At 35.2% G+C, this 25742-nt stretch overlaps 1 protein-coding gene across 1 annotated transcript; it reads right to left on the bottom strand.

Annotated features, from left to right (window-relative positions):
* Positions 1 to 15115: 15115 nt before the first annotated feature.
* On the bottom strand, positions 15116 to 15604 carry LOC149188645 (uncharacterized). Its single transcript, XM_089410032.1, has one exon. The coding sequence runs from the start codon at positions 15602 to 15604 to the stop codon at positions 15116 to 15118; it is 489 nt and encodes a 162-aa protein (XP_089266158.1).
* Positions 15605 to 25742: the final 10138 nt, after the last annotated feature.

Here is a 25742-nt window from a genome sequence, read left to right on the forward strand (position 1 = left end):
CTATTTGTGGTTTGGGAATAGACCGCCAGCGGTCTTACCTGCCACCGGTCCCATGAAAGCTTGTGCACATGCGCCAGTTTCCAAACAACACGCCAGCGTTAATTGTAAACCGTCAATCCCCTAACTGTCGCCGGGAATCCCGGTCACATGCATAGCGACTACACCAATGGTGAGTTAGCCCGACGGTTAAGCTTGGTAGAACTCCAAACTTAGCACCAATTGTGAAAATTAACACCAGTTAACTCCAATTTCTGGATTTGGTGGAGTTTTGTTAGGCCAACTTGGACAAAACTTCAGTTGGTCATAACTTTCACTAGGGAGAACCTTTTGAGGCGATTTTTTTTTTTGATTTTGAGTATTCTGAGCATTCCAGAGCCAATGGTATAGGTTACAGAGTCAACAGAGTTGATCTTCAGGTACTTTTTCAGCAGAGAAGCTTGGAGAGCCATCAGGGCCTAGGGAGTGTTGGAGCTGTATTGGGCTATGGTTAACCATTGGAGGTGAAACAAAAGCCAATCTTTACTATTTTCTGTGTTCTGAACTCATTTCCATAGCTTATTTTTCCTGTTTAGGCTTTCTTATCACTGTATAACCAATTTTAGCATCTAATAAGAGCAAGGACATGCCCATTTGGGGGCCTTGGACCCGGCAGATGTAGCCCAAGAGGGGTGAACTGCCTCATTAGCTGTTGTGTTATATTATGTGATTTTATCTTGCTGTGTTTTTCAGATTTAATATGCTAAACAGTAAAATGAAATAATACTCCTTCACACATAAGACTTAGAAATTTACCAAAAACACTTTGTTTCAATTGCAAGACATGAGTAACAGTTTGCACATATAATTTAATGGAAATGAATACCTTGAACAACAAATACAAGTAGTTTCATTTTCAAATCATTGCATATATACCTTGATAAACCATTAAACAATTAATATAGGATTAAAATTTATTTCAAATACATAACATTTTAGACATTTTGGATAGAAAAAAATCATAACCGCAAGGAACCTTCACCATCTCATAAGGTTATATCTTTAAAATTGATTTACAATATTTTTGAAACGCCATTGTTTCTTACAATACAACATAATTGTTAATTCATATAATATATTAATATATTGGCTTTCCATCTTTGGATAAGGCACATTTATTTATAGTTTTGGATCGAGAAAATACACAAGTAAAAAAATACAAATTTAGTATTTTGTAAAATGTATGGAGATTCTATTAATAATTATAAAAATATAATTTAACATTATATATTTCATTTTTGAAGTTATTTTAAGGAAGTGGGACTACTAAAAAATTATTTGCTTCTTGACTTAGTCCAAACTTCATTTCTAAGGTGTTCATTGTCTTCTAATTGTCCAAAAAAAATTATCAATATAATTTCATCTTGTTTTAGGTTTGGGGTATAAAATATTCTTAGAAATATTTGCGCCAATGCCACATCAATATGTCTATACAACAACCATATGATAAATGATTTGACATCCGAAATTCACATGATAATGCTTAATTAATACTATGATTTCATGGCCCTACCATATCATATGTCATATGACAGATCTTGTCAAATGGATTTTCACAATATAAATTTCATCTTGTTTTGGGTTTGGGGTATAAAGTTATGGAAAATATTAACAACCATGCACTAACACAATCATTGACTTAGTGCATGAATAATGTCCATGTATGGTGTTGTAGCTTATATTGTGTTTAAGCTTTATTTATCAGTTTTATCACAAAACAAAGCAAAAAATCTAAAGAAATGAAAAATTAAATCATTGTTTAAAGTTTGATCACATCGCAAATATCCATGGGACCTGTATCGGCGGAAAGAAATATGACATGCGATATGGCGGACCCGATAAAGTATTGATCGCGACTTTGATATATTTGAAATCCGGAAGGTTATGTTTATTCGCATATCAAAGGAATTGGAGGGGCGTATGTGAATGTGACCCTTGGAGGATGCAATTGCGATTAGCGATAAAGATTGCATCGAGAAATGCACACAGACACGAAATAAGCAGAAAAAGGTATGTATTATGTGTATTTGCCTTTTGAAGGGTTTATAATAGAAATAAGCGCCAATAGGAGGTTTATGTAAGTTAAGTCCAAAGTAATAAGGTTATGGGGTTTGGATATATATATGCAGCATAAAGCATAATTAAAGGGTTAATAAACGTTAATTGAAGGATTAATGAAGAGGGATTATAAAGTCTCGATAGAAAATAAAGACTGGGCTATATGTATATGATTTACACCGATTGCAATATGCGATGGCCGGACCCGATAGTTTATATATGATGTGCTTTATAAGTTCGGTGGGTCCAAAATATCGTAAGGTTTGAGTTCAAGCAGCAATTGAAAGCGCCAATTGCGATTTGTGACGGTGATCCGGACTTGATATTATATATGCCATGCTTTATAATGCTGGTGGGTTCGTAAAGCACCAAACACATATGTCTTGGTTCTTTTGCTGATTGCGATCCGCGATAATGATTCCGGACCCGATGAATTATTAAATTAAGATTTATGACAAATTGAGTCCGTAAGGGTATTAAGGCGTATTAAAAAGGTGAAAGGGCGGACGCGATAAGTTTTTGAAGCATTATTGATTCATTTTTAGTTATATGAGTCTCATCATTATTTAAAAGGCATTTGAGTTTAAAAGGCGCGATCAAGCAGTAAAAGCGATGCGATCAAATTTCAATCGCAAATTGCAGTGGGAGCATTTATACGGGGTAATACCCTTCCGCCGATTGCGACTTGTGATATTGTATATATGGGAACATTGAATGGGCGGATCCGATGGGTTATGAAACATAGTTAACTCTTTTTGAGTTCCGCTTTGCGTTGATTTCGCTGAATAAAGGGAAAATTAGTGTTAAAGCCGAATCCGAAGAAAAGGTGATGGGTCGGGTTTATTGGTGTTTTCGCCAATCAGAACACTCCCGACATATATGCGGCCCCCTTTCAAAGCTTTTGGCGTAGTTTTACATTTGTTATGAGTTTCAATATTTTATATGTAATAAAGTTAAATAATCTCAAATAGGAAATAGTTTTATAACTGTTATAAAGCAGTTTATTAGCTGTTCCAAGAAATCAGTTCCAAAACTGATTTGATAGAAGAGATAAAAGCCCGAAAAGGGAATTGTAAAGGGGTTTGAATTTTGGAGAACCTAGAGACTAAGCCACTGTATTCCTAATATAGTTGTTGATTAATGAAAGAATCAGAAGTTTCCATGAATTGTTGGGTATAATTTTGTAACTTCTCTCTCATGTGGCATCTTATGTTTTCTTGTGTCATCTTATGTTTTCTTCTTTCAAGTATAGTAATGAAGTTGCAGGTCTTTATTTTCTTATGTAGATAAAGTTAAAATCCCTTAAAAGAGCGTTCCTATACTTGAAGTTTTCATCTTCCTTTCCAAGTTATAGATAATAGTTTTTGTGTAAGGCAGCATATTATCTTTAACTTCTCCAAGGGTCATAGATAATAGTTTCTGTGTCAAGAAGCATATTATCTATGATTCAGTTCTCATTTTCATAATTCTTCCAAGTGACAGATAGTAGGTTCTATGTTAAGCAGCATATTATCTTAAACTTCTCCTTCAAGCTTTCTTCATTCATCATTTATATCTAGCAACAAATGGCATTCTGAGATTTTCCGATCACATATGTATTAAGGGTTAAAGACCAAGTTTTCCAGGTCCTTCATTTAAGAATACAACAAACAATAAAGTGACAAATAAGTGACAACAAACAATAATCATTAATGTCTTAAGCACAATTTCTCCACAGCCAAGAAATTGGTTTCTTAAGGTACAACATTAATTGGCGCCGCTGTCGGGGAGAGCAGACAAGAATACTTTTCCCTGGGTTTTCACTATTTTCCTCTGGTTATTCAGTGAGGAGGGAATAGTTGGCTATTTTGAATAAAAGCAATTAAATAAGAGCACCTTTCCTTGGGTTTATTAAGTTTGAAGTTGATTCTTGAGAATGACAATTTTCAGCAGTTGGTTGTACATTTACACCTGTGATTTTCACTTACAACATTGATTGGTGACTCCAATTCACTTTGAATTTTTGTTTTCTGGGTTTTAATGGCTCTTCTTGCATTCTTAGTCCATAAATTTGATCCATTTGATTTTACTGGAATCACCGGCTATCCACATGATATTCCTACATTTTATGTCCGGAATGAGTATCTTCCAAAATTTAGTAGAAAGGAATATGAAGATCCAGGTCAACATCTCCAAGAGTTTCATGAATGCATGGAGTAGCAGGGTGTCATTCATGAAGATGTGAAGATGAAGTTGTTTTTGTTTTCTTTGGACCGAGAAGCTAGGGTTTGGTTCAGGTCTCTGCCTCGTTCAAGCATTTCATCTTTGAAAAATTTCCATTAAGTATTCAGTTCTTATTGTAGAACTTATTATCCTCACAAGTTTCTTTTTTAAGGTTGTTGCGAATATTATGATGCTAAAGAAACTTTAAAGGCTCAAGATAATCTTGTTGATGAAACTAATGATTTTGTTGATAATATATCAATCATTTAGAGAGGTTATATCCAGATTAATCAGATCCAAACAAATGCATTAGAAATAGAAGAAAATTTGGTGGTTGTAGGAAAAGCACCAGAGACACAGCCTATTCAAGACAAGGGAAAGGCAAAGATGGAATCCTCTCAAAGTCAAGCATTGGAGGATATGTGTAATGTAATTAAAACCTTGTCAAATAAGTTAAATAAATCAGAGTTAGAAAATAAGAATTTTCAGAAGCAAACACAGTATAATAAGAACTTTAATCCCCAACACAGAAGATAACCTTTGCAAATCTTGCAGAAGGAAAGAAAAGATCAAAATCAAATTCAAGCACCATTATATATAGAAGCAAATACTGGTGAAGAACAAGAGCAACCTAAAGATCAAATTTCTACATTATATGCAGTAGATGAAGATGAACTTGGTATCGAAGAAGAAGAGAATGAATATGATGAAATAGATGCCATTCATGATGAAAATACAATTGATGAATATTGGAAGCAATTCTCCGGTTTTATGCAGACTGAACTACATAAGAAATATGACTTGAGATTGAGGAAAATATCAAGAAGTCAAGAAAATGAAAGTGAGCAGCAAGTTTCAACTTCCTCATCAAAGGCGACTCCACAAGAATCTCAGCCTGCAAAACAAGTGAATAAAGGAAATCAAGAGAGTATTCATATGGAGGAAAATTCAAACATGCATCAAGAATTTTTGCTCAGCAGTCAAGAAGAGGAAGAAATAATTAAGTTGCAAATAAATCCCCAAAGTTCCTATTTTGTTAAATTTGATGATCCTCCTATTTATAATGAAAATGGTTTAAATGGGGAATAGGATGAAGCGCTTCAAGTTCATCAGTTGGGTATTGAACATACAAGAAGAAACCAACAAGTGGAATATGTTGGACAACAATATATTGAGCCATCTATCATAGCAAAAGAGGCTATCTTATGTAAAGAGAAAGCTGATAAAAAGATTGTATATCATTGCATTGAAGAGCATAATGATGCCCATGGATCAAAGGTAAACAATCTATTTGAAGTTGATCATATGTCATATAGTAATGAGAAAAAATTTCTTTTTCTTCCTGAGGTTAGAATTACAAATTATTTTCATTCAAAGCTTAGAGATGAAAAGTGGAGACATGAAAGTGACATAGATCATTTTCTTAAAGATGTTGTTGATTGTTCTGTTGAACATATTATCCCAACGGAAGGTTTATTTGAGAAAGAAACTTCATACATAGAGAATTTCTTTTTTGGAGCTGATCAGGACCATATTTTTCCTTATACTTTTGAAGATCCTGTGACAGATTACATAGAAAAATTTATCAGCAATCTACACATATCATTTTGTGGATATACTCCTAATTTTTTTTGTGAGCTGCTTTTATGCATAACTTATTTTTTGTTCAGGATGAATTGCATTTTCAAGATTCATTGGTAGAATGGTTCTAGATTAAGCACCCAAATGCTAATCTGGTACCATTGGAAGATTGACTTCACTTTATGGAGATCAATCATGTACATATGTAGGAAATTGTACATAAATAAGCTCAGGTGTTGAGCATTTGGTTTCCAGTTGCAGTTCTTCAGTTTAATCATTAGTTGATGAATAAGGGTGACTTTCCTAGTTGGAAACCGGTTTGCAGAGGTTTCAGACTTCAAGAGTGTCAGGTTCCAATTTGTCAAATTTCAAGGTTTTCACAGTTTTGGACTCCATGCCCAACTAAGGCTACTGATCTACGATTCTCAATATTTTTCTATCAAAGCACAAGCATCCTATTACTGCAGATATTGGCGTGGGTTCACTGTACAAAATTTTCACATAGTTAAGTTTGGTGAAGCAATATATGACTCCATGCCCAATGGATAAGGCACTGATCTACGGTTCTTAGTGCTTCTGTGGCAAAATCACTATCCCCAAGTGGAGCCAAATGTTGTAGCTTATATTGTGTTTAAGCTTTATTTATCAATTTTATCACAAAACAAAGCAAAAAATCAAAAGAAATGGAAAACTAAATCATTGTTTAAAGTTTGATCGCATTGCAAATATCCATGGGACCTGTATCGGCGGAAAGAAATATGACATGTGATATGGCAGACCCCATAAAGTATTGAGCACGGCTTTGATATATTTGAAATCCGGAAGGTTATGTTTATTTGCATATCGGAGGAATTGCAGGGGCGTATGTGAATGTGACCCTCGGAGGATGCGATTGTGATTAGTGATAAAGATTGCATCGAGAAATGTGCACAGACATGGAATAAGAGGAAAAAGGTATGTATTATGTGTATTTCCCTTTTGAAGGGTTTATAATAGAAATAAGCGCCAATAGGAGGTTTATGTGAGTTAAGTCCAAAGTAATAAGGTTATGGGGCTTGGATATATATATATATATATATATATATATATATATATATATATATATATATATATATGCGGCATAAAGCATAATCAAAGGGTTAATAAACATTAATCAAAGGATTAATGAAGAGGGGTTATAAAGTCCCAATAGAAAAGAAAGACCAAGCTATATGTATATGATTTACACTGATTACGATATGCGATGACCGGACCCGATATTTTATATATGATGTGCTTTATAAGTTCAATGGGTCCGCAATATTGCAAGGTTTGAGTTCAAGCACCAATTGAAAGCGCCAATTGCGATTTGCGACGGCAATCCGGACCCGATATTATATATGCCATGTTTTATAATGCCGACGGGTCCATAAAGCACCAAACACATGTGTCTTGGTCCTTTTGCTGATTGCAATCCGCGATAATGATTCCAGACCCGATGAATTATTAAATTAAGATTTATGAAAAATTGAGTCCGTAAGGGTATTAAGGCGTATTAAAAAGGCGAAAGGGCAGACACGATAAGTTTTTGAAGCATTATTGATTCATTTTCAGTTCCATGAGTCTCATCATTATTTAAAAGGCATTTGAGTTTAAAAGGCACGATCAAGCAGTAAAAGCGATGCGATCAAATTGCAATCGCAAATTGCAGTGGGAGCATTTATACGGGGTAATACCCTTCCGCCGATTGCGACTTGCGATATTGTATATATGGGAACATTGAATGGGCGGATCCGATGGGTTATGAAACATAGTTAACTCTTTCTGAGTTCCGCTTTGTGTTGATTTCGCTGAATAAAGGGAAAATTAGTGTTAAAGCCAAATCCGAAGAAAAGGTGATGGGTCAAGTTTATTGGTGTTTTTGCCAAATCAGAACACTCCCGACATTGCGGCCCCCTTTTAAAGCTTTTGGCGTAGTTTTACATTTGTTATGAGTTTCAATATTTTATATCTAATAAAGTTAAATAATTTCAAATATGAAATAGTTTAATAACTGTTATAAAGCGATTTATTAGTTGTTCCAAGAAATCAGTTCCAAAACTGATTTGATAGAAGAGATAAAAGCCCGAAAATGGAATTGTAAAGGGGTTTGAATTTTGGAGAACCTAGAGACTAAGCCACTGTATTCCTGATATAGCTGTTGATTAATGAAAGAATTAGAAGTTTCCATGAATTGTTGGGTATAATTCTGTAACTTCTTTGTCATGTGTCATCTTATGTTTTCTTCTTTCAAGTATAGTAATGAAGCTGGAGATCTTTATTTGCTTATGTAGATAAAGTTAAAATCCCTTTAAAAAGCGCTCCTATACTTGAAGTTTTCATCTTCCTTTCTACGTTATTGATAATAGTTTCTGTGTAAGGCAACATATTATCTTTAACTTCTCCAAGGGTCGCAGATAATAGTTTCTCTGTCAAGCAGCATATTGTCCATGATTCAATTCTCATTTTCATAATTCTTCTAAGTGACGGATAGTAGGTTTTGTGTTAAGCATCATATTATCTTAAAATTCTCCTTCAAGCTTTCTTCATTCATCATTTATATCTAGCAACAAATGGCATTCTGAGATTTTCCGGTCACATATGTATTAAGGGTCAAAAACCAAGTTTTCCAGGTCCTTCATTTAAGAATACAGCAAACAATAAAGTGACAAATAAGTGAAAACAAACAATAATCATTAATGTCTTAATCACAATTTCTCCACAGCCAAGAAATTGGTTTCTTAAGGTACAACATATGGTATGGATGGTCGCTTTACATATTTAGGCCACTTCATGAATTTTTTGGGTTAGATGTCTTCTGACAAGAAAGACATCAGTTGTTTGATTGATGGCTGAGTGAAAGGGTTTAGGGACAATGCGAAATTAATGTTAGTTACTATGCCCATCTACCAGGCCCCTCTACTGTATTGCATTTTTGTAATCTATGCATACGACCCTGTAATCTATGCATTTGGGTTCTAGAGCTAGAGCTAAAGCCAAGCATGAACAACTCAGAAAGGACGGCGAGCACTGTCACAGGTTGGTTACAAAAATATTAGTCGCATTTTTTAGCTGTTTTCTTCCCTTCCCATATGTTTGGCACAATCTCTCGAAATCCCGGTGCCGAATCCGCTGGGATACAACTCTGTTAGTTTAAGTTCGCGTCTGTTATATATATATATATATATATATATATATATATAAGACACGACACTATAAAACACCATACTAAATAGAGAAAATAGGTAGAGATGTTTATATACACAAATAAGGATTGGTTGTGTTTTTCCTCTGCAAGTCTAGCTCCAATCACAGTTGCAGAACAAGTGTCCTCATAGAACTGTAGGATACATAGGAGGTTCTATCTCGGATACCCTTCAAAGACTCCAAATGAAAATTTAGTTAAGACACAAAGATACAGAGTTTAAGAAATAAATATTTCTTAACCTGAGATATGATTAGGACCAATTTCGCAAGTCTGCGATCTATTAAAGTTCGTTAAAAGATTTCAAATGAATTTATGAGGTGTGATTGAGATGTAGATATTTCATCATTTTCTCAAGAAGTAGATTTTATTTATTACACAGATAGAAGTGATGACATGATCTCCAAATCATAAATATATAAACACATAATGAAACAATCCACACTTAGTGCATTCGTTTAAGACATGAACGGGAAATTGGATCTGTGAAGACCTTTCACACCCAAAATGGCTAACATACTGAGTCCTGCTCTACACTTTATTTGAATGAATTAATAAGCCACAATTCAATTTATTAGGACGAAAATGACAATAGATTTAAGTAAATGTGAGAATGGAATGAAATGTATATTGGAGGAAACATGATTTGCATGCATGTTAAAATTTCTATTCCTTCATTCTTGAGATGTTGGTTGTTTTTATGCCTAGCGTTCACCTATAAATGAGAATTCGTGCTTATCAAAATTGTTATTCATAAAAAATGTTTTGAAAATTGGGAGAGGCAGGTAGAGAACACAAATGCTTCCTCCATACCTTGTTGGCTGTAAGGAAACCGTGCCATATCTATTATCTATATTTGGTAACAAACTATCTCCTCCCTTAATTATGCAGTTGTTAAATTGGTGTCTTGCGATTCGTGATTTTCTTGTAAATATGTTTGGAGAATGAAAGAATTTGTTATAGAGATAATATTTGGTAACAAACTATCTCTTCTCTTAATTATGCAGTTGTTAACTTGGTGTCTTGCATTTCCTAATTTTCCTATAAATCTATTTGACTATTAGCTAGCATTATTTTGATTGAATACTAGTGATGAGCCAATAAGCATTTGCCACAAAAAATAGATTATTGTTTAACATGTTCAATAATAACTAATAAATAATTTAGTAATAGTAATATATTTTGAAATGTATACTGACATTGAACCATTCAATAGGTAAATGTTCATATTATCATTAATGTGTCTCTCTTGGGTGGTCATTGTTTGCCACTCTCTCTTAGCTATAGTCTAACAAAAACATTGATGTTTATCCATTGGGTGAACATTGCTTGCCTCTCTTGGGGTGTATTCAAACAAAACATTATTGAATACCGAATATTGAACTGGAGGTTCGTGATGTATTTGTAGGTACTGGGTGAAGATAGAATGCAGGTGCTACTGGAGGCTACTGAGTCCCGGTACCAAAGTGAGCTTTGCATTTGGGGAAGCAGATGCCAAGAGGTATGGAAGAAACATGACTTTGTGGGAAGGCTTACAAGGACATGGGGATGTGTATAGGGTGTTGCTCAGAGAAGAAACGACATCACTCCTCAATTCCTATAACAATTTTAGCTTTTGCTACAATACTCTCAGCGTATTTCTGCATATGAACTCTGCATTGCAAGGCTCTCTCCACGATGCTCTAAAACAGGCTTTATATTTCAAGAGAGCTAATCTGGGTGGAGGAAATACTAAGTGCCTGCTTAAGCCTTGCAAATGACCACCAACAAAGGAGATCAATTGTCCACTCGTCTTACTTTTTCCAGTGCATCATTCTTCTTCTATTCCTTCATTCCTGAGATGCCCATCGAACAGAGAAACTGAGCATAATTATTGAATTTATAATTAGTATATTTGTATAATATTTAATTAATATAAATATTTTTAAATTTTAAATTTATTAAATAAAAAGTTTAAACCCAATCATTTTTATAAAATTAGAATAAATCTATGTTAAATTATATAGACTTAATATATGAAATTGATTTTGAGGTTCTTCGAAAAAAATGAAATTGATTTTACAGTAAACACTATAACAAGCTATATCCATTACTCCCACGTTTATTATTGAAATTTCTTTCAACCATTACCGAAGGTTGAAAATACCTAATTTGTATATAGATATGAGTTGAAAATACCTAATTTGCATATAGATATGAGTTGCTCACAAATTAACTTTGTGCAACATCACTTTAAGAAGATTCAAAATTATTTAAATTTTAAAAGAAGCAGAGTATGTTATTAATTTTTAAATTTGAAAGTGAACCGTGTATTTTAAATAAAGGGAACATGAATAAGATAAAAATCAGACTTGAATTGAAAAAGAAGGAGTTACAGCTCACAGGTGAGTACTGCACCTGGAGACTGCACTCAAACAAAGAGAACTCTCTCCTTACACTCTACTTACATCAAATGAGCAATTACACCATTAAGTACATTACTAGAACTCAGGAAGTTGCAACCAAACTCCTAAACTCTAGGAACAAATCCTAAACTAAGGAGATACGTTACAACTTGTGTAACCATTTCTCCATTAATACAAAATAATATTAATTATTTTCAACTCCCCCCCTTAATGGAGAAAGGATTATCCTAAACTCCTAGCATCCCTCTAAACAATTCAAACTTTACATGCCCAAGAGGCTTAGTAAAAATATCAGCCATGTTATCACAAGTTTTACAATATTCAACACATATCTCTTTTGACTATTGTTTCTCTCGAACAAAATGAACCTGAGTATCGATATGCTTGGTATTTTTATGAAAGACTGGATTGTATGCAAGCTTGATGTTACTCTGGTTGTCGGTTTTGATAATAGTTGATTCTTTCTGCGCTTCTCCTGCATCGTTGAGAAGTCTTCTCAACCAGATAGCTTCACATGTGGCTGCACACAATGCTTGGTACTCAGCTTCACATGAAGATAGAGCTACAGTGTGCTGCTTTTTGCTGCTCCATGCTATGACCCCGGATCCAATGCTAAATGCATAACCTGTGATAGATCTTCGATAATCCAAGTTACCTGCCCAATCGGAATTTGAAAAACCTGCTAGAATAACATCAGAAGTGTCAGTGTACAAAATGACATAATTAATAGTACCACTAAGATACCTCAACACACTTTTTGCTCCGACCCAGCGACTTTCGAGTGGTTTTGACATGAACTGGCTCAACACACTAACAGAATATGCCAAATCTGGTCTAGTTGTAGTCAGATATATCAAACTTCCAACTAGCTGTCTGTACATGGTAGCATCCACCTCTTTAGTACCATCGTCACTGCTCAACTTTAAGTTCTGTTGTAATGGTGTTGCTGCTGATCTGCACTGCTCCATTCTGAACCTTTCCAGCAAGCTTCTGGCATACTTCCCTTGAGTGAGAAAAGTTTGTCCAGAGTCTTTCCATACCTCCAATCCCAAGCAATAATGAAGGTTTCCGAGATCTTTCATCTCAAACACTTGTGACATCTGCTGTTTGATTTCTTTGATCAGATTGTTAGCATTCCCTATTATGATCATATCATCTACATACAAAGAAATCAAAATAATTTGCCTCTGTTTATTAAACTTGGTATACAGATTTGGATCATTCAAGCTCCTATGAAAGCCATGCTGAACAAAAAATGAGTCAATTTTCTCATACCACGACCTGGGTGCCTGTTTTAAACCATAAAGTGCCTTTTTCAATTTACACACAAGATGTTCCTGCCCCTTTTCACAAAACCTTCAAGCTGTACTAAATAAATTTCTTCCTTCAAGTCACCATTTAGAAATGCAAACTTAACATCTAGCTGGTGTAGCTGCCATTTGTGTTTTGTTGCTAAGGAAATTAGCATTCTAATGGTGTTTAATTTGGGTACAGGAGCAAAGGTGTCAACGAAATCTATTCCCTCTTTCTGTGAGTAACCCTTTGCTACCAGTCTAGCTTTAAGTTTCTCTATACTCCCATCTGCATTTATTTTTGGTTTATACAGCCATTTGCATCCTATGGGGGTTTTACCTTCAGGCAATTCAACCAAATCCCAAGTATGGTTTCTGTTTATTGATTCTATTTCCTCATACATTGCAACCCTCCATGCATCAGATTTACTTGCTTCCTCATAATTTACAGGTTCTACAATGTTTAAAATCTTTGACATTAATGCATAGTCTTTCAATTTATAAGATAATCGAGTCTTCCTACATGATCTCCTTGGTAGGGGACTTACCTCAATTCTGTCTATTTCAACCTTTTCTGGGCTTGCATCATCATTGATTACATTGTCTATTACTTCTTCTTCTTGTTTCTCCTCCTGCTCTTCATCTTCCTCACTGTTTTCTTCCAATAGCAATGGAATGTGCCAATCACTGTTCGAGTCATTCTTTCCTTCTTCAACCTGTTCATCAAATATGACATCTCTGCTTGCAAAAACCTTGTGAGTCACAGGATTAAATAACTTATATGCCTTGAACTCAGTGCCATATCCAAAAAATATACATTTCAGGGCTTTAGGATCTAACTTCTTCCTATCTGCCTTAGGTATATGAGCATACGCTTTTGACCCAAATATTCTTAAGTGAATCACTGCTGGTTTGAATCCAAACAATTCTTCAAAAGGGGTTTTGAAGCCTAGACATCTAGTAGGACTCCTATTCTTTAAATACACAGCAGTGTTAATACCCAAAGACCATTTGATAGACCCTTACCTTGAAGCATGCTCCTTGCACACTACACAAGAGTTCTGTTCTTCCGTTCTGCCACTCCATTCTGCTGTGGAGTGTGGGGCACTGTAAACTGTTGCACAATCCCATGATGTTTGCAGAAATCCATGAACTCTCCCAACCTGTATTCTCCCCCTTGATTTGCGGAGAATTTTTATCCTTTTTCCTGTCTGGTTTTCTACCATGGATTTAAACTCTTTAAAATACTGAAAGGCTTGACTCTTTTTACTCAGAAAGTATATCCATGAAAATCTAGTGCAATCATCTGTAAATAAGAGAAAGTAATATGCTCCTCCTAATGACCTGGTTTGCATAGGTCCATAGATGTCTGTATGCACCAGTTCTAAAATGTCTCTTTCCTTTCTATTAACATGCAAAGGGAACTCTTCTCTATGCATTTTCCCTAATGCACATCCATCACAATCCAGCTTAACATTATGGAAAACAGGGAGTCCATCAACCATACCTTTTCTCTGAAGTAGGATGAGGTCTTGCAGATTAAGATGGCTGAATCTCTGATGCCAGAGATTTTCGGTTGTCGATCCAGCTACAACCATTGCTTGCTGTGGCATACTCTTCACATCTAGTCTGTACAAGCTCCCCACGCGCACTCCTGTTGCAACTGTTTCCATCTGGCTATCCTTAATGACACAGTTAGTCTTAAAGAATTGAACTTGCATGTCCTGATCAGTAATCATTGAGACGGAGACCAAATTTTTCTTAATTCCTGGAACATACAATACATTTTTAAGGTGTCTAATGTATCCGCTAGGTAATCTTACAGGAATGTCACCGTATCCTTTGATCTCATGTCCACTATCATCTCCTAAATAGATTTTCGACCCACATTAAGTTTCTTCAAGAAATTCAAACCAATCCTTCTTACCAGTCATATGTGAGGATGTGCCCGAGTCAACATACCATATGTTGTCCTCATCTCCCTTTGAAGCTGAAAGGGCACGATCGACTATAAATAGTCGAAGTTCGTGGCTATGTTCCTCTTCTTCCTTAACAAAGTAACCCTTATGTTTTCTCTCTTTATTTCTTCCTTCATCTGCCTGCCTCTTATAACAATCTTTAATCTGATGACCAGGTTTTCCACAGTAAAAGCATTTCTTGCTGGGAAAATTATTAGCAGACATACCTTTAAACGGTCTCTTCTGAAATGTGTTGGCTCCTTTCTGCTGCTGCTGCAGTTGTTGATGCTGCTTCCCTCTATACTGTCTCATTTTTGCCATCATAGCAAGGTCATTGCTCTGTGATTTCAAATATTTTCGTCACTCTTCTTCCTGTATCAGAATCCCTGTCAGCTCTTCAAATGAAGGGACTTTCTCCCTTGCTGATAGCCCTGTGATAAAAATCTGGTATTCATCAGTCATTCCGTTCAACGTGATCGTGACCAAATCTGAATCGGAAACTTTCTCTCCGATATCTCCCAATCTGTCCTTCAGGTCTTTGACTCTAGCAATGAATCCAGCAGCGGACTCATTCTCCTCCATCTTCAATGCAAATAGCTTGCCTTTGAGTGACAAGACACGGTTTGTATTCTGTGTCTGGTATAGGTTTTTGATCGTCGTCCAAATGTCAGTGGCCGATTTACAGTCTCTAATATGTGGGATAACATTGTCCTTGACAGACATCTTCAATATGACCTTTGCTTTTGTCTCCCTTTTATCCCAATCTTGTTCTTGTGTCGCTGATCCTGATCTCAGCTCATTTCCTGTAACGATCGACCACGCATTTGCACTTTCAAGTAAAGTCTGCATCTTGAATTTCCAGTTGGTGAAATTCGATCCATCGAGTTTGCCAGACTCGTGGAGATACAATTCTATACTGTTATTCATATTGGATTGATAAAATTTCTGATCCTCTGATGAATAAGTCTATCCAACTATACACTTTCAGGACACACTGAAAAAAAAAATCACCACATACCAGATCCGAACCTTTGTTTTGCTAAAAAAAATTGTATCTTCAATGAGCCACCACCGAGCAAGTCTAATCTGCTACCACCAAACAGATCCAGAACTCCAATGCGCCACCACCGGGCAAGTCCAATCTGCTGCCACCGAATAAATCCGAAACTCCAATACGCCACCACCGGGCAAATCCGATCTGCTGCCACCGAGTAGATCAGGAACTCCAATGCGCCACCACCGGGCAACTCCGATCTGCTGCCACCGAACAGATCTGAAATTTCAAAGTGCCACCACCGGGCAAGGTCGATCTGCAAAAATTGCAGATTTTCCACAGAGAAAGAGGTTGGCGCTTCTCGACAGCGAAATACCCGCGCCGAAAACAAAATCGACGCGTCTCACGAAATTGGCGCGATTAAGGATTGCTTTACCGTGCCAATAGCACTTCTTGGCGCGCTAGCGCGACTATCACTCTCAGAACCGCGCCAAATGGCGTAATTGTTCCTTAAAAAACAACGCCAACTCTTTCTTCCGCTCAAAAATGGCGCGACTGTTCGCGACGAAACCGCGCCAACCCTATTTTCCGCTCAGAGATGATCAGTCATCTGAGACCTGTCTTCAGGTGTTACTGCAGTCCACCTGATTCTACGAATGCTTCTGTACACTCCACCGCCACTACAGTTCTGTAATCAATGATGCATCCCAAAAAAAAAATTAAGGCTATCCCTACTCTGTGCTCTGATACCAAGATAAAAATTAGACTTGAATTGAAAAAGAAGGAGTTACAGCTCACAGGTGAGTACTGCACCTGGAGACTACACTCAAACAAAGAGAACTCTCTCCGTACACTCTACTTACATCAAATGAGCAATTACATCATTAAGTACATTACTAGAAATCAGGAAGTTGCAACCAAACTCCTAAACTCTAGGAACAAATCCTAAACTAAGGAGATATGTTACAACTTGTGTAACCATTTCTCCATTAATACAAAATAATATTAATTATTTTCAACTGAATATAGCAATCTAAACAAGTGTACATAGCAGATGGTATACTTGCCAAATACTATCTATAATGTATATGTGCAAATACTATTCTAGGGCAGGAACAATTTAAATTATAACAATTAAATTCTCGAGTGGATATTCCACCGTCATAAGACACTAGAATGCATCTTGAATTGTCTATATGTTAGAATGCAAGTATACTAGAGTAGAGTTCGAATTCGAATAATTTTCACGCCTCTCCACGATGCTCTAAAACAAGCTTTATATTTCAAGAGAGCTATTATGGGTGGAGGAAATATTAAGTGTTTGCTTAAGCCTTGCAAATCACCACCAACAAAGGAGATCAATTGTCCACTCGTCTTATTTTTTCCAATACATCATGCTTCTTCTATTCCTTCATTCTTGAGATGCCCGATGAATAGAGCAACTGTGAATTTATAATTAGTGTATTTGTATAATATTTAATTATTATAAATATTTTTAAATTTATTAAATAAATAGTTTAAACCCAATCATTTTATAAAATTAGAATACATTTATGTTAAATTATACATTTATGCTAAATTATATAGACTTAATATATGAAATTTATTTTGAGGTTCTTTGGAAAAAATGAAATTGATTTTATGGTAAACACTATAACAAGTTATATCCATCGCCCCCATGTTTATTATTGAGATTGCATTCAGCCATTACTGAAGGATAGAAAGACCTACTCTGTATATAGATATGAGCTGCTCACAAATGAACTTTGTGCAAGTTATTAATTTTTAAGTTTTATGAGTTGCTTCACAAATGTTATCAATTTTTAAATTTTAAAGTGAACAATGTATTTTAAATAAAGGAAAAATGAATATAGTATGGTGTTTTTATAGTGAAATGTAGATGGTGGTAATGAAAAATTAAATTTCACCAAAAAAGACTCAGTCTGCTTTGAGTTTGATGTTTCTTTGATGATGATGATGTCCATTCAAGCATATATTTTCAGGTATGAGAATCAACCATATCGAAATGAAAAGTGTAGCTTATTAATTCATTCAAATAAAGTGTAGAGCAGGACTAGGTAGGCTAGTCATTTTGGGTGTGAAAGGTCTTCACAGATCCAAATGCTCGTTCATGTCTTAAATGGATACACTGAGAGTGGATTGTTTCATTATGTCTTTATACATTTATTATTTGGAGATCATGTCATCATTCTATCTGTGTAACAAATAAAATATACTTCTTGAAAATTTGATGAGATATCTGCATCTCAATCACACCTCATAAATTCATCTGAATCTTTTAACAAACTTTAATAGATTGCAGGCTTGCGAAATTGGTCCTAATCATATCTTAGGGTAAGAAATAATTATTTCCTAAAGTATGTATCTTTGTGTCATAACTAACTTTTCATTTGGAGTCTTTGAAGGGTATCTGAGATAGAACCTCCTATGTATCCTACAGGTCTAAGAGGACACTTGTTCTACAACCGTGATTGGAAATAGACTCACAGAGAAAAAAAGACAACCAATCCTTATTTGTGTATATAAACATCTCTACCTATGTTCTCTATTTAGTATAGTGTTTTATAATGTTGAGTCTTATATATATAAAACAGAGAAATACTTTAACTAAAAGAGTTGTATCCCAGTGGATTCGGCACAAGGATTTGTGCCAGACATATGGGAATAGAAGAAAACGACAAAAAAAGGTGACTGAAATTTTTGTAACCAACCTGTGACAGTGCTTGACTCCTTTCTCAGTTGTTCATGCTCGGCTCTAGCTCTAGGTCTTGGGCACTAGATCCTGCTTCAGAACCCGAATGAAAAGATTACAGGGTCGTATCCAAAGATTACAACAATGCAATACGACAAAGGAGCGCGCTGGTAGATGGGCAGAGTAACTAACATTAATGTCTCATCGTCCCTTAATCCTTTCACTCAGTGGTCAATCAAACAACTGGTGTCTTTCCTATAAAAAAACAACTATCCCAAAAAATTCTTAAAGTGACCTAAAGATGTAAAACTTCCATCCATACAATACATGGAAATTGGCCATGCACTAAATCAATGATTGGTTTAGTGCATAGTTGTTAAGATTTACTACCATCTATACCATACATGGGCATTGACCATACACTAAACCAATAATTAACCTAATATATGGTTGTTATGATTTTCTATAAAATTATAATATTAAAAATATTTATATCAATACCACATCAATATGTCTATACAACCGTCGTATGACAAATATTGTAACATCCCAAAGCCACAAGATAATGCTTTACTAATACTACGATTACTTTACTAATACTACGACTACATGGCCATATCGTATCATGTGTCATATGACAGATAATGTGACATCCAGAATCCACAAAATGATACTTAATTAATAGTAGAAATGCATGCCATACCATAGGATCCCTTAGCTCAAACTTATTTACCCTTACCATTATTCAAAAAAGTTTATATATATATTATATAATAATTAACTTTATTAATAAAAATATATTATGTATGTGATGATGATTTAGGGTCATATTATAAATATATAACACATTGGGATCAATGCGTAGTCCCTTTGACTAATGGTAATCACATTTTTAGATGAAACCACAAATCAACCCAACACCTGGTTGAGGCTTAGCCTAATTGAACGAGATTAATGGTGATTATTGCATATCGTGTCACAAAGTAGGGATCAATTAACTGTTAAAAATGATTCGATGGACATGGTTAATTGAGGTTGAGGAATTGTTAGGATGGTTAAAATTGGTATGAATTTGGTTTAAAATTTTCAAAAAATCTGATAGCAATGTTTGAATCATGTCATCGATGTTTGAAATAGATTCAGAGTCATCAAAAATATTTAAGGCACCCAAAATATTAAAGATTAACAACTATAACCCAATTTTACAAAAATTCCTATTGGATTTTATCAAAATCTTGTCACAATCTCTATAATTTTCAGAGCAAATTTGGAAACTGGTTAGACTACAACATGAATTACGTGGCTTAATTTCATTGGAAACTGAATTCTAAAGTTGTCGGCCAAAACCATTTTCGCTTTGAGGCCGATATCCGCCGTGGGCACCTCGTCAGTTTTCCTCCACATGCGACCACATCAATCCACTGACCCAAAACAACAAGTGGTACTCCTACACAGAGTCCATATGGCATCCACTTGGATTGGCATGAACCAATAACGTGTTCCGTCAATTTCCAAATCAAATTTCATGTTTTTTCAAACCCCGTAAACTGATCCCATAATCAGATTTGAAATTACCCTATAATTTCACCATATAAGGAACACCTTCTACACCACTCAATGCCATTACAAAGCTCGATTGATAACTGAGTTTGAATCTTGTACCACAATTTTATTTTTTTCACTGTAACAATTTTAGGCCGACTCACTTGAAGGGGCAGCACACTCTCTTAACCCAATTGTCCAACCCAAAGGTAGGGCTTGACCTAAAAAGAGTCAAAATAATTGAATCTATAGTGTTCATGGGAGTTTCGACTAATTGAACTACTTAATTTGGCTAAATCTTGTTTCACAAGTGGCAGAGCTTTATCAATTTTGATTTTTAGAATTTTGTTGTTTAGCATCGATTTGCAAATAATCCCACCCATGTAACCATATTGAATTAAACCTTTAACTTATATAACTCAGCATAGAAATTAAAATCCTAGCTATAATTTCTTTGATCAAGTAAATTACATTATGGCTCTGCATAATGATACAAAATCCCTTGAGCTACCCATGGGCAATCCCAAGCCCACATGGTCGATAATTTCAAACACATAAAGGAAAGGGAAGTGCCCCTTCCCTTATTAAAACGTATTCATTTGGAAGATGATAATGGAAAGGCAAGTTCCCCTTCCCTTATCCAAATGTATCCATTTGGAGCTTATGTTACAATGTTTTCCTTGTAATTATTAAAAATATTTTTAATAATTTTTTTTGAAATTGTTTTCTTAATTAAATCAATAAGGATTTCGCCTATGCATTTACAATATTGAAGACCTCTATCATAATTTTACTACAAGTCTCTCTACTTCCATTAACACTTTCTCTATCAAGGTGTCACGTACAATGAATAGTATAATGACCAAACTTTAGTATGATAATGATTGTAAAATCACTAGAAAGACAATTAGGGATTCTTCTAATGAATCATCAAATCTCAATAAGATAAATGCATACAAAGCCCCTGTTAAAAGGAATAAAAGGTACTATGTAAATAGAAAGTAAGTGCAATTATTGCATCTATCTAAATATCATCTTAGGAAGTTTTGGAGAAAAATTCTAATTTGTAAAACTAAAAAAATAGTATGATTCCCTTGATGAATTGGAATTCCTACCTTAAAAATCTTTGTGAATCCCCTAATACCATGGACACCATTTCAAATGTTCCTTATAGTGGATGAAACCTTTTCTCTAGAAGACATAGACTTTGGGGTTAAGGTGTACACAATTGAGAAAACTAAGGACATTTGGAGGCTACCAAGCTGAAAATTTTAAAATAGGAGGACCTATCTTCATCCCTCACATACACAAGCTCTTCAATTTCGTAGTGAAGCAAGGCTTCCCAAAGCTTTGGATGTAGAGCATCATTGTACTTGTGTTTAAAATTAGGGATAAAGACATTCCCTCTAATTATAGGATCATTATGATTAGTCCCATTTTATCAAAGATGTGTGGAATTATTTTGGAAAATAAAATTAACATATGGTTGGAAAGCCTTGATAAATGAGGTAAAGGCCAAGTCTATTTTAAGAGATATAATTCTATAATGGACAACTTTTCTACTCTTCATATCATTATGGAGGAGTGTCACAATAATAAAACTGATCTCATTTGTTTTTATGTTGACTTTAGAAAGTATTTTGGCATTGTTCCTAGGACAAATCGTCACAAGAGATAAAGGATCCTCTTCAATTGAGGTTTGCTGTGAAAAGGTTGTATGATAATGTTATTATCACATTTAGGGCCATTGGGGGTTACTTGGAACATATTAATTGCAATATTAGAGTCAAACAAGGGTGCCCCTTGTCCTCTATCCATTTTGTCATACACATTAATAAGTTACAAGTGTGTTTGGAAGAAACATGTTGTGTTGGGCTACTCTCACTGGTCTAGTCATCACTCTTATTATTTACACTGATGATATAGTTCTCTTAGTGAGGATTCCTTACAATCCTAGCAAGCATCTAATAATGCTACAAGATTTCTACTCTAAGGTGGGTATGAATGTTAATATTGTCAAAATGAAAGTCATGATAATTAAATCCAGAAAGATCACTTATGTACCTTTATATATGACAACAAAAAATTGGAGGAAGTTCCTTAATACAAATATATTGAAATTGATATCTGACACAAGATCAATTGGAATTATAGCATCAGGAAAAGGAGAAATAGAGGATGGAAAGTTGACTATGGAGTTGAGAACAATTGTAAGTCAAGAGATCTCTGAATATGAGATTAGAAAAAGGAAAATAAAAATACTCTTTGAGACTCTCATCATGCCTATTATTTTATATGGATGTGAGGTTGGGAGTTGTAATATCTTTAGAGAGACGTAGAGGTAGATAAAATTGGATCAAAAGAAGTTTATAACCTATGTTATACACCTTGTTGAAGGAAATCTAACTAGGTTCGGTCTTCATAAATCTACTTTTGATATTTGTTTATATTCAAGAAAAAGAAATATTATTTTATAATATATGTCAATGAGTTTCTTTCTCATTGAAATAGGTCTAGCACTAGTTTAAGTGCTATAGGTGAGTCAAATAGTCAAAAGGAAATGTTGAAGGCATGTTACACCATGTATGAATATGTAGGGAAAACCTCCAAGCAAAGTCAAGTCTCCTCGTATGCAAAGGAACCATCAAGAATCCCCTTCAAGCATACAACTCCACCAAAGAACCATCTGAAGTCCATTCTACAAGTCGGCCTACAAATAGTTGACTAGTCAGCCTAAATGGAGGGACAATCCTCTATTTATAGAGGTTGTCCACTCTAAATACAACGCACAAATTTAGCTCTGAAATCCGCAATAGAAAGAGGACAAGAAGAACAAAGGAAGTCGAGGTAAAGGGTCTACTAGGGCAGAGAAGTAAGGAGGAAGAACATCGAAGATTGAGGGACTATTTTCTAGGGTATACATAGTCACATGTGTGAGGAAATTAAGGATAGTCTATGGCTATATCAGGAGTGAGATCACAGTTATATATTCTTCCTTGTTTGGGCTACTCACTAGGCCTACAAGGCCTCCTAAGTCAAGCGAAGAAGACCACTCTCTCAAGCGAAGGTTCAAGGAGGAAAAGCGAAGGTAAGAGGGTTGTTCTAAGGCCCATTACAATCACACATGCGAGGGAAAAGGAGGCTACCTCTTCTATCATAACAACCCTCCCATTACAGTCATCCAAGTTAGTTGATTGGTGAAAAGAAGAAAGGAACCATCTATTATGGATCTAATCCGAAAATATATGAGAATACAAATATACCTAAGAAATAAAAAGATCTGAATATAGATAGAAATGCTTCACTTTATTAATCAAACCCTTAAGGTAGGGAAACACCATACATTCACTCCTTAAGGAAGGAGAACACTCCACAAGCCATATGCCTGTACATACAATATTCCTTGACATCTCTCAATGGGGAGTCTCTAGCCTCTATATAGGCCTCGTACATACAATACCATGGGTCATTACCATGGTTCCCTCAATACCATCTATCTAACACCATGGGCTTATTACATTATTGCTAACTACTTGTGGTCCCTTACATAATATGGGTTAACCACCTTATTTATACTATGGCCCATCCCATTATTACATTATTCCCTTGGGTACCTCCCACAGTACCCCATATTATCCCCCCTAGGTATACTACATTCCAGCCCCCTTAACATGTTTCGTCCCGGAAACATATGAAGAACAAAAATAATAAGATCTACTCAAAAGAGTAGTCCACTGGTACCATGCACGTGCAACTAGCCATCCAAGAGAAAGGTGAACCCTCGATCCAGCTGGTGCCTCGCTCGCTTGAGATGGAATTTGACCCTGGTGGCTCTCCTATGGGTGGTGATATGCTGAAGTTTTAACCAACGGTGTCTTTTTCTTTAATTCAACACCTAATGGAGCCTGATTGGTAGCTGGTACATGTTGTGGTGCCTGTTGTTGTTTCTTATATTCCAATATTACTTCAACCACTGAGTCCTCATATGATGTATTAATACCTGTAATATTTTCTGTTTCAACCTCCTTGGATTCTCCCTGTATTTCTGGTACCTGGTTTGATGTTTGTGTTTGGTTGTTGACCATTAAGGGCTCATCATCTGATGTGTTAGTCCTTGGAACATCTTCTGCTTCAGCATCCTTGGACTCTACTTGTTTATTGATGGAAATATACTGTAATATAATTTTCTTCTTTTTATACCAGAGCTTCAGGAATTTCTTCTGCACATTAATATTGATAGTACCCACCGATTCCATCCAAGGGTATGCCAAAACAACATCCACATTAACCATATCTGAAGCATAAAAATCAGAATGCAATACATACTTGTCCATAGAAATCTTCAAATCTTTATAAACTTGCACCTCCTCATTATTAACCTGTGTGTGCTCCATTTGTTTTGGTGGAACTTGTAATTTTTTTGCCAAATTGACATTTATAAGATTTTGCTTGCAACTAGGATTTATAGACACAATGATCTTCTCCTTCTAAATATATCCATGAACCTGTAATAAGCAGATACCAGTAGAAAATAACTCCACATGTTTCTCATTATCTTGTTTTCTAGCATGAGACCATCTGTCTAAAAGGAATTTTTCAAATTCTTCATCGGGTAGGTTGGAACACTTCTTTTTGTTAAGTAATTCCCACCATGTGACTGCCTCATCTGTAAAATTAGCCACTACCCAAAATCTCCAATTTTTTGCCCATAATGAATTTTTTTCTTTTATGTATTCTTCAATAGTAGGACCATTATTTTTTCCTGTAAAATATAGAATTGCTATGAAAAGGGTTTGGGAAAAAAATTCACTTGGCGAAAATTTGAAATTGTCACAATTTAGTGAATATTTCTCAGAATCCTTATTATGACCTATTTTCGGAAATGGAACAACCATTCTGCATCTTCCCATGTGATAAAAATCCCAATTTAGGCACTAGAATTTCAAATTCACGCTGCAACTATCTTGCTGTCACAAAAATTTCTGAAAACATAGCTGATTTTAAATTAGCTATATCTCCCTCATCCAAACTCCAATTCGGCCAATTTTTTTTTTCAAATTGGGTCTTTTTTCTCAAAGAACCCAGATCAGCAATGAGATTCTGTAGATTTTGCACCAGAATGTACAGATCTGATCCGCAAACTCGTCGCCCTAAAAAAATGTCTGCAACACCACTGATTTTTAAATCAGCAATATCTCCCTCATCCGGATTCCGATTTGGACGATTTTTTTTTTCAAATTGGGTATTTTTTCACAAAAAACCTAGATCTACACTTATATTCTATATATTTTGCACTAGATTGTACAGATTTGATCTGCAAACTCGCCGCCCAAAAAAATGTCTGCAACACAGCTGATATCTCAATAACAAGATATCTCTCTTATCTGGACTCCAATTCGGCTGATTTTTTTTTCAAATTGGGTATTTTTTCTCCAAAAAATCAGATATGAAATTATATTATGCATATTTTGCATCAAAACATACATATCGGATCTGAAAACTCGCCACCCAAAAAATTCCTAAAAAAAAAAAAAATACTTTGTTTTGCCCAAGAAAGTGTTCTGATACCACTTGTTATGGATCTAATCCGAAAATATATGAGAATACAAATATACCCAAGAAATAACAAGATCTGAATATATATATAAATGCTTCACTTTATTAATCAAACCCTTAAGGTAGGGTGATACCATACATTCACTCATTAAGGAAGGAGAACACTCCACAAGCCATATGCC

This window comes from Pinus tabuliformis, chromosome 3_1, assembly GCF_031772625.1.
Source record: "Pinus tabuliformis cultivar Carrire ecotype Pingquan chromosome 3_1, CPIR1, whole genome shotgun sequence".
NCBI classification, from domain to species: Eukaryota; Viridiplantae; Streptophyta; class Pinopsida; order Pinales; family Pinaceae; genus Pinus; species Pinus tabuliformis.

Bases quoted from the DNA above. Each gene is read 5' to 3' on its own strand.
- LOC149188645 (XM_089410032.1), bottom strand. From the start codon at position 15,604: ATGCAGACTTTACTTGAAAGTGCAAATGCGTGGTCGATCGTTACAGGA.